Source organism: Gossypium hirsutum, chromosome D12 (assembly GCF_007990345.1).
Source record: "Gossypium hirsutum isolate 1008001.06 chromosome D12, Gossypium_hirsutum_v2.1, whole genome shotgun sequence".
NCBI lineage: Eukaryota > Viridiplantae > Streptophyta > Magnoliopsida > Malvales > Malvaceae > Gossypium > Gossypium hirsutum.
Genome location: NC_053448.1, coordinates 13972869 through 13983396, shown reverse-complemented (window position 1 = coordinate 13983396; position 10528 = coordinate 13972869). Strand labels below are relative to the sequence as shown.

The following is a 10528-nucleotide window of genomic DNA, read 5'->3' as shown; positions in this document are numbered from 1 at the left end:
AAAACTTACTCATAATTTAATGATTAATGTTGTAATTTACCTAAAAAAAAGTATAAACTCATAATAACTAATTTTGTAAAAAGAAATATAATTTTATATATTTTCAACCATGAAGACATATTATTAACCATTTTGTAAAAATAAAGTAAGATTGATATATCAAATATTAACATAACTATTTTTTATCATTACCCCTAACTATACTTATGAAAGTGAAACATCAATTATGTACAAGTATGAAGTTTAAATGAGACTCATAAATCTCCCAAAAAAATGATTTAAGATATGGATAATTGAAAGTAAACTTCACACATTGTTATACCACGCCAAAAAGTCCCAAAAGCTAACAAGAAGCTATTATTGGATAAATAAAGGGGACAAAGTTGGATGCCATTTAACACAGCTCAAACCCCTCAACTACAAAATTAGATAGAGCAGAAGGAATGAATCAATCTCAACAAACTTATTATTCTTTTTTAAACAATCCATTATTTGATTTAAGCATTAAAAATGATGAAAATATCAATTTAACGTTTTACCACGCGTATCATTTCCAGTCCTCTTAAAGCATTCCTCACTTCCCTGTGACCCAATCTAATGAGTGCAAAAACACATATATGTATAAAGAGAATATAGTAAGATTATAAAATTTATTCAATTCATTCATGCGTGTAATCTTCCTCCTCAGTTTGTTATGTATATATAAAAAAAAAATTGATGCTGGATAAGTTTTTATTCATATTTCAACGTATATAATTTCAGTATTTTCAAACTGCACTCTCTTTAGTACATTTGCTGCATTCTCATTGTTCCTTGAATTCTTTCTTTTGAATTTATAAGTTAATTAATTATATAATATAGCTTTTAAGGAGCCTGTAGCCACTGAGACCTGCAATCCAAGTTGCAAATTATTTCCATTTGCTTTGAACTGAGGTGATGAGACTAGACCTTGAAAGGTCCCCATAATTACATCACGAAATGCACTCACCACATTTTTACAAACTTATATTTTTACATGCAGTGGTTCACATTTAGAAACCTACAAATATGTCATTCAAACCAAACAGAACCCTTCATTTGCTGCCTTAAAGAAAACAAGGTCTTAGGTATCTAGTTGACCACTTTGCAGTTCTCCCTTATCTCCCCATCTTGTCCCATTAGAACACCAATGTTGGCCATCTTCACCATTGATGCTCCAAAATCTTTTAAAAACAGATAAGGGTATCTGCTGTAGCTAAGCACCATTGAAGCAGTTCTATTATCTGTACTCAGAACATGGTCTGACTGCAAAAGACCAGAACTGTTGACAAGGTTTCTGTAGTAGCTGTTGTCGAATCTGTTAGTTGTAACAGAGTCTAAAGGAACTAAAGTGGTGTCTGAATCTACTTGATCCGGACACACAGTTTGAAGGCCTTTGAGAAGTGATGCTTCAAGATCTGGGTCTGGCTTGCGTGACCCACCAAAGTTGAATAGCCTTTGTTTGAAAGTGAAACATTGAGCAAAGCCAATGGTGTGAGCACCTGTATTTAGCATATATGAACTGTTCAGCATAAAGGCAGTGGCAATAAACAAGTTGTTGTTTTGTTTTTGAAGCACAAAATGATCAAAAGATTGATGATTATGGCATTGAATGAAAGCATGCCTGATAGAACAACCACATCCTTTGTATCAAGACCCTTTGCATTGAACTTCGCAATGATGTTATCTAAGGACTCAAAAGGTGATGGGAGTTCATTAGCTGCGGTCTTATTCGCTGTTCGGCCGTCTCGGCGACCCAACGGTACCATCCAATACGATGCCCCTGCCTTATAGATTAAGAGCAGGGTTACCGACGGACCATGAACGATGATAATGATATAGAATCAGGTTAAAATTAGGAATGAAAGATGAAAATGTTACTTACAATATTAGCAGCTTCTCTTGCTGCAAGAGTTAATATATCAGTGCAAGAAACAGTTGATGGGCAAGCTTTCTCAACATTAGCCTTAATTTTGTCAATAACCTCATAGCCTCTTACTGAGTTTTGATTAACACTTGCTGTTTTTTCCCCCACAAATGTTGAGTCAATATCATCAAGTAAGATTGAAGCATCACATCCCTGCAGAGATTCAAAAAGTTATGTAAAGGAAAAAAAAATAATGCAGTAAAGCACTCCGACTCTTTTCCTTTTGGTTTTTTTTTCTTTTGAAGTATTTGTGTCGGACACATGAGTAACATAGACTAGACATCAATATAGAAACCGAGAACAGTTTTATTACGTTAACAAAACAATCATGGAAGTGAAGTCGAACAAGAGAGGCCGCCATCCGAGTATCGTTAGCAATGGCTGACCAAACACCATATCTAACAATCCCTGTGAGACTGGGACAAGTACTGTCATAGAATCTATAATCGAGTTGACAAAACACCAGGTGACTCAGGAAAAAGATGTAAAACAAGTGAACAAAGGGACGTTTGAAGGCTTTTTGTTCCATATCAAAACACTGAAATTCGAATCACTGCCCGTCTTTTGCCAAAGCAGTGGAACTAAGAGCTATTTTATACTCCAATAACCTAAGGAGAATACAATACATTGCCAAATTTGATTATGTCATTTCTGCAGATAGTGGGGGAGCCATTATCTGATGTCCCCTTCAATAGGTTTGGTACAATCCCATGTATTCCCTTTGAAAATGGCTTAAAAGTGGCATCATGATGTATTCCTCAAGCAAAAAGAGTTTCCATGGAAAGACAGTAAACTACACTCGCAAGTTTGACTTAAGTGTCTACATGTGAAGAAAATCTGGGCTGCAAAAGTTCCCAGGCATGCGATAATACCTTTAACAATTAAGTCATAAGGAACAATAATTCCTTTTCTTTAATCGCAAAACCATATTTATATGCCGAAAGTTATATTAGTAAGTCTAGTAGTGGAACATACACCTCAGATTGTTTAATGGACTGGTTAAGTAGTCCCACCAATGACAATTTTCATATCAGCTAATGCCATGTAACCAGCAATGCATAGATACTATTCAGTGCAAGCAAGAACCTATCCAACCATGTTTTCTGGACTTGAGTGTTAGTGTTCAATATGGGTATATTTCCCGCACGAGTATGTTTAATTTTTTCTTAGTATTCATTTATTTGGAGGGTGATTAGAGGATTATAGGCATAAGTGTTCAACACGATTCTTTAAAGAAAAATGAAGAGTCAGAATAACATAATCTGCAACTATAAGGTAAGTGGGAGCTAAGTGGGAGTAGTTAAAGAAGTGGGGGGATAAGAGGACTTAGTTAGCCATTATAAGAGTAGAAAAGAACAAGAAATAAAGATGAGCTGAAGAGGGTTATAAACCAATTGTTTTTTAAGGCAATTGAGATTAACTCGGTCATTTCTTTATCTGCTACAGAATGAAAACTGTTGCTGTATTGTAGTCACTTGACCCAGCTGTTCTTCATTTATCTAAACTTCTGATACGGGTTCCTCTCTGTTCGAGATGTTTGGGAATAGGGAAAGCAAAGGAAATGAGAGAATTATAATCTTGAAAACTGATCATTGCTTCAATCTAATTTCTATGCATAGAGCACAATCATATTTATACGATTAATGGTAATTGACATGGTATAGTTGTCATGGTTTTCAGCAAACTTATTCGTTTTAGGATTTAGGGATATATATCTAATATTTATATTGGATGTATAATTATTTTTATTAAAATTTATTTTAAATATATAATATTATATATTTAAATTTTTAATGGGTATATTTTAATTAAATTTTATAAATAATTAATATTAATTGCTTACAAATATTTAAAATTTATATTTTATATGTCAAAATATTAATAATGAGTTAAAAATAATTTTTTTTATATTCTTACTAAAATATTATAATATTAATAAATTTAAATATTATTTAAATTTACTTCATATAATATTACATCTAAAATAGATTTTTAAATTTTTAAATTTTTTTAATAATAATACCAAACATTTAAACCTTAAATCAAATTTTTTAAAAATAGTTCAAAAAACACTTTTAAAAAGTAATAAAAAATAACCCTTAGACTTAGCTACTTAATTTACTTGAGATTCAACGTGGTGGAGTGCACTATGAGAATATATGCTAGTGGTTTAATGAGAATATATGCTACTTGTTAACATTGTGGCACATAATTGACTTCTAATTTGTCTTAAGCTACTCGTTTTTTAAGACTGTGAATTTGAAGTTCTACATGTTTGGATTTGACATCGAAGATTGGATTTCCTTACATTATAACTATACTCATATTGTCACTTGTTAGTAAGATTATCGAAGGGTTTTTTACCCAATTAGGATAGAAAAAAATATTACTGAAATAGTATGTCAGAAAAAAAAATTACCAAAATGGGTTACTTTTTCATTGGAGCCTATTTCGTAGGCGCCAATGAATAAAATAATAATATTTTTTTAATAAAATATAATTTTATATTTTTTAATATTTTTTGAAAAAAATACGGGTCAAAAATACGAGTCGAGTCGGGTGGCGCCTCTCAAGTAGGCGCCAATGAAGGAGCCTGATGGAGAGGCGCCAATGGGTGTCAGCCCCTCCTGCATGCTGCTGCTGGTGCTAGTGAATTGTCCCTTCATAAGCTTTTATTTTTGCTATAAGTAATAGCAAATGGTCCCAAAATCAGTCCACACGGTAGAGAAAAAAAAAAGAGAGAAAGGAGAAGAAGAAAGAAAAAAAAAAGGTAATGTATTTTTTTTAATAAATAATTTTGTTTATAATTTAAAAGGTTTATAGTTTGTGAAATTTTTAGGATATATTTTAGAAAATATTGTGAATTTTTTTATTAATTATTAATTATAAATTATCTATATTTAGTGTTTATAGTTTAGATTAGAATTTTGTATGAATATTTTAAATTTTTGTATGAATATTATAATTTTTTATGAATATTGTAATGTTGTATGAATATTGTAATTATTTTATAATTAAATTTGTATTTATAGTTTTGGATTAGTAATTTTTTGTATAAATATTGTAATTTTGTATGAATATTATAAATTTTTTGTATGAATATTGTAATATTATAGTTTTGTATGAATATTGCAATTTTTTGTATGAATATTGTAATTTTGTAATTTTGTATGAATATTATATTTTTTGTATGAATATTGTAATATTATAATTTTGTATGAATATTGCAATTTTTTTGTATGAATATTATAATTTTTTTTTATGAATATTGTAATGTTGTATGAATATTGTAATATTATAATTTTGTATGAATATTGCAATTTTTTTGTATGAATATTGTAATATTGTAATTTTGTATGAATATTGTAATGTGGGGATATATTGTAATATTGTAATTTTTTGTATGAATATTGTAATTATTTTATAATTAATTTGTTAGTAATTTGGGAAAAATTCACAATATTTTGTGTTTGTAATTATTTTAAATTTAATTTATTAGTAATTTAGGATTAAGCTATAAGTTGTTGTGTTTAGTTTAGTATTTGGTGAGTTTAACATATAAAGTTTATAAAAAATTAAAAATCATTTCATTAAAAGTTTAATTATAAATAAATTAAAAATCATTTTATTAAAAGTTTAATTATAACTGACTTTTTTAATCATATAGTTGTTGTTAACTCATTTAATTTTTATATAATGTAACTTCTATATAAATAAATTTTATTTGATTTTGTATTTATTTAACAAAAATTATTGATTTTTTGAAACAAATTAACTGAATTCATTTTTTTATTACAGATTTGCAGGAAATGGGTTCTCTAATTAATAATAATAATCACATATCAAGTACTATTAATGAGATGGTAATAAAATTTGTTTTTGATATTCATGTTATTTGTTGAATTAAATTATATTGTATTAACTATTTTGCTAATTTAATAATGTCAGGGTCCGTACCGCGCATTGAGGGGCCGTGTTAATAGTGTAGGGTTTCAGCCAGATGAACGCCTAATACCATACTTAGAGTTAGCCGGGTTCGGATCAGCGGCATTGATTCGAACTTTTGAACTGCGATACGACTTGATTTCCACTTTAGTCGAGCGATGGCGTCCGGAGACCCACACATTTCATCTGTCGTGCGGAGAGTGTACCGTCACTCTAGAGGATGTTGCACTACAGCTCAGGCTTCCCATAGACGGGAATACGGTCACGGGCGTAAGTTCAATTTCTAGGCCGGCTACCCTTTGCAATGAATTACTTGGACGCTCGCCAAGTCAAGGGAAATTTACCAGTTTGAGATTTTCATGGCTACATGCCAATTTTGAGCATTTGCCAAGTACTGCTAATGAATGAGAGGTGATGCAGGCTGTTCGAGCTTACATTATGCACCTTATAGGGGGTGTACTCATGCCGGATGCAAACGACAGAAAGGTCCACTTGATGTACTTACCCTTATTATCCAATTTGCATAACACTCGTTCATACAGTTAGGGGTCCGCAGTTTTAGCCATGCTGTATCGCGAACTTTGTCGAACAACAGCTCATTCTGCGGTTGACATGGGCGGATGCCTCATACTGCTGCAGTCATTGGGAAGAAGTGCATGAAGAATACATTACGATATGGAACAACCGGTTCGGGAGGGTACCTCAGATGGATCGTGCTCCGGATTTGCAGCCCTCGATAGAGTATATGCAGTGGTACTGTGAGACAGGGAAACCATTTCTATTTGGTGGGCGGTCGATTATAGTCCCTCCGTATACGACACGAATTACGCAACCCCTTCGAGATCTGTATCATGCACCGGAGCCAGAGCCAGAGCCAGAGCCAGCGCCAGAGCCGGAGCCAGACCCAGAACCACATTCTAGGGATAGTTCTTATCATCCAGAATTAGCGGGCGATGACTATTTCGTGGCCTCGTATCCACCTCAGTACTCCGCTCCTTCCGGCCAATATCCACCGTCGTACACCTCTCCTCCCGGATCAAGTTCATCGATGGCATTTCAGACATATGATTATTCATCTATGTTTCAGACACCCTGACATACTGTCGAGGAGAATGTTGATAATCGTAATCGCCCACAACGTGAGCGTCGAGCTCCACAAAAATACACCCCTAGAACCACACCATCAAACTATCAATTTTAGGGGTTTTTGTAATAAACAACCGCATATTTATGTAATGATAGTTCTTATTTAAATAAAATTACAATGGTTTAAAAATGTCTCCATAACTGCAAGAAATTGTAGACAATTTTGTGATTCAAACCATATTTATGTAATGAAGTACATATCAATTTCTACTCGATTGAGACGATTGTCCAACATGGTAGTTTCGAAGAGGGAATTTACTCCGACTATGACCGGGTAATCTGCATACGCCACACAAATTGCTGTCAGATTTCTCCCTAATGTCCATTTCGTTATGGATTCTGGATGATTGCGGACGACCTTTCAGGTTTCTACGCAACCTTATGTCTGGGACTAGCTCGAAGGTCGCCGGAGGTACCTCCTAAGTAGATAGGTCAGGAAGCACGGGGAACTCGTTTTCCCATACACGCAACATGCGTTCGATGGTGTACACTTCATCGATAAATTGTTCTACATTGAGCCCAACTTTAGCACAAGCTGCCACGACATGTGCACATGGAAAATGAAGTGTTTGAAACATTCTGCAATCGCACCGTCTATTTCGGAGATCAACTCCGTAGGACCTAGGTGGTATACTGGGTCGACGACCGATGGTCTCTGTAACTCGAAACGTTTCTGTAACAGCCCAAAATTGACCCTAGTCGGGAAGTGGTTTCGGGACCGCTAAACCGAGTCACCGAAAGGTTTGAATGTGATGTTTATTGTCTAGAATATGTAATCAGGAATGTGTGAAAATTTCAAGCTTCGATTTAGTCGATTGCATGTGAATTTAGTCAATAGGACTTATATGAGAAAATTTTAAAATGTGATAGGTCAATGCATGAGGACCTATTAGTGCATGTGGAAGAAAAAGGGGATTTGCATGTCAAATTCCCCCTCCCTAATATGTAGTGGCCGGCCATGCTATGGGTGGAAACATGTTGGGAACATGTTGGCCTAGTGAGGTATGTAGGATAAAATATAATAAGAAGTATGGGGAATAAAGAAATGGAAAAAGGAAAGGATGTGTGGTAATTGTTTCTTTCCTCCCCTTTTGCCGTGAAAGTAAGAAGGAAAAACAAAAAAAAAAGTGTCCATCTTTCTTCATTTCCCCTTGGCCGAATGTTCTAAAGAAGAAAGAAAAAAATTTGTTCATCTTTTATCATCCTTGGCCGAAAATGCTAAGAAGAAGGGGGAAGGGGAAGTAAGACATTCGGCCACTCCTTCTAGTCTTGAATAAGGTATGTAATGCATGGTAACTTTTGGAAATTGTTGAATGTATTAAGCTAGTTACTAAGTCCCTTACTTAGCCCATGTTCAAATCTTGAATATTGTTGGTAACATGAGCAATCGGTCATCTTAAGTCACTATTAAGGTAAGGAAGTATGTACTAGCTTTTGAAATTTTAGTTGATATTGAGTGAGTTATCAAGTGATTTTTGTAAACCATGTTGAAATTTCGATTTTGGGGGTGAGTATGGTTTTCGGCTATAAAAGATTAATAAGGGTGATGATTGTGTTTCATGCTAAACTTAGATGAATAATGGTAGTTGCTCACATCTTGATATCTATGAGTTCCTTTCTTGGTTCTACCATAGACCCCCAAAGTATATGTTTATTGGGTGTTGTTGGAGGTTTATGATAGAAGCTAATGAGTGAGAGTTTGATAGGTACCATGAGGTTAAACTTCATGAGATTGTAAGCTTGTAAGTTGGATGATGAAATTCATGCTTTGTGAAGGTAAAAGGAGTAGAAGGAGCATTCGGCCATGAAGAAAAAAAGAGAGCAAAGGGGGAAATTTATGATGAATTAAGTGTTAAATGGAATGAAAATGATATTATATGGGGGTATGTATATTCGGCCATATGAGTAAATATATAGATGATGTTAAATTTGATTATGTATAATGGGCATTAAGATGTGGAACATAAGAAATGTAGTATATGTGGATCTACATGATGTTATAGTTGACATTGTGCATATACACATGCATTCGGCCATCTAATTGAGTATGAAGGTGGTGTTAAATCTAATTGTGATGCCCATTCCGAAGTATATATATATACATATATATATACATAAGTATGCCATTCGTGATGTTACCTTTAATTATGTGTGTAATCGACTAAATGGGTAATTAGTGTGGATGGTTGCCGAATATACAAACATACATATGCATGTGTAATTGAATTATGAATGTTTAACAAGATGGTTAAACTAGTTAAATTATTGATTAAGCTCAAGGAGTTAAAGGAGGTGAATCGAGCAAAGGCAAAGAAAAGGTCATCGAGTAGCCGAGTTGGAACCGTCTTACCCAACACGAGGTAAGTCATTAAGCATGTAGTTGGTATTATTTCAATGGTCATAATGTTATGTATTGTTGCTGAATGGAATGAATAAATATACATATATATATATATATGCATGTACGTATGTGATGATGAAATTGTTGAATGAAAGAAAAGAGGTAAGATGTACTGAGTTGTTGATCTCGGCACTGAACGTGCGGGATAACCATTTATGACCATGAGATTGGCGCTAAGTGCACGGGATTAAATTGTACAGCACTAAGTGTGCGATTTGACTATGTTGCACTAAATGTGCGAAATGAATATGATGCACTAAGTGTGCGAATTGACCATGCGGCACTAAGTGTGCGAGTTTGACTATGTAGCACTAAGTGTGCGATTTGATTACGTAGCACTAAGTGTGCGAGTTGATTATATAGCACTGAGTGTGCGGGCTCAATATACATTCGTGAATCATTATGGACACTATGTGTGCGACACTATTGAGTCGATCGCGGACAGCGGATCGGGTAAGTGTCTTGAGTACATGGCTAATATGTGCTATGCTTATACTTGGTGTTGAGCTCGGTAAGTTGAACCTATGTGACAACTATACTTGAAGTCACGTACATAAAATTTATCGTAGGATGGGTGAAAGGCCGTTTAGTCGTTTGATTGTAACGAAAATAAATTGATTTATGAAAATGCTTCAATGTCCTATTGATGAGTATATGGAATGTGAATGCATGAATTGATATGAAATTGAATCGATAGGTTGGAGGAACTATGGTATGGTTCGGAATGGATGGAGTAATTAGCCTCGTTCCATTTTGTTTTCTCTTGTGATAATGTTATTGATGGATGGTAGTGCATTGCTTATGACTTACTGAGTTATAAACTCACTCGGTGTTTCCTTGTCACCCATTATAGGTTGCTTGGACTCATCTATTTTTGCGGGGTCAGGCCGTCATCGAAGTCATCACATCGGATAGCAAGTTTTGGTACTTTCTTCTTAGTTGGATTAGAAGAACATTTTGGCATGTATAAGCTATTACGTTGTGTTTGAACTTTGGCATGTAAACTTTAAGCCATGCGAAAATGGCACGAATGTTCGATTGAGTTGGTTCAAGGGTAGGCATGAAATGGACCTAGTTACTTTCGTAACAGA

At 34.1% G+C, this 10528-nt stretch overlaps 1 protein-coding gene across 1 annotated transcript; it reads right to left on the bottom strand.

Annotated features, from left to right (window-relative positions):
• Positions 1–714: 714 nt before the first annotated feature.
• LOC107945414 (peroxidase 10) lies at positions 715–2527 on the bottom strand. The gene is made up of 4 exons (XM_016879420.2): positions 2259–2527; positions 1904–2098; positions 1643–1805; positions 715–1520 (listed from the first exon to the last, which is right to left on the bottom strand). The coding sequence occupies exons 1-4, from the start codon at positions 2472–2474 to the stop codon at positions 1111–1113; spliced, it is 984 nt and encodes a 327-aa protein (XP_016734909.1). The 5' UTR covers positions 2475–2527; the 3' UTR covers positions 715–1110.
• Positions 2528–10528: the final 8001 nt, after the last annotated feature.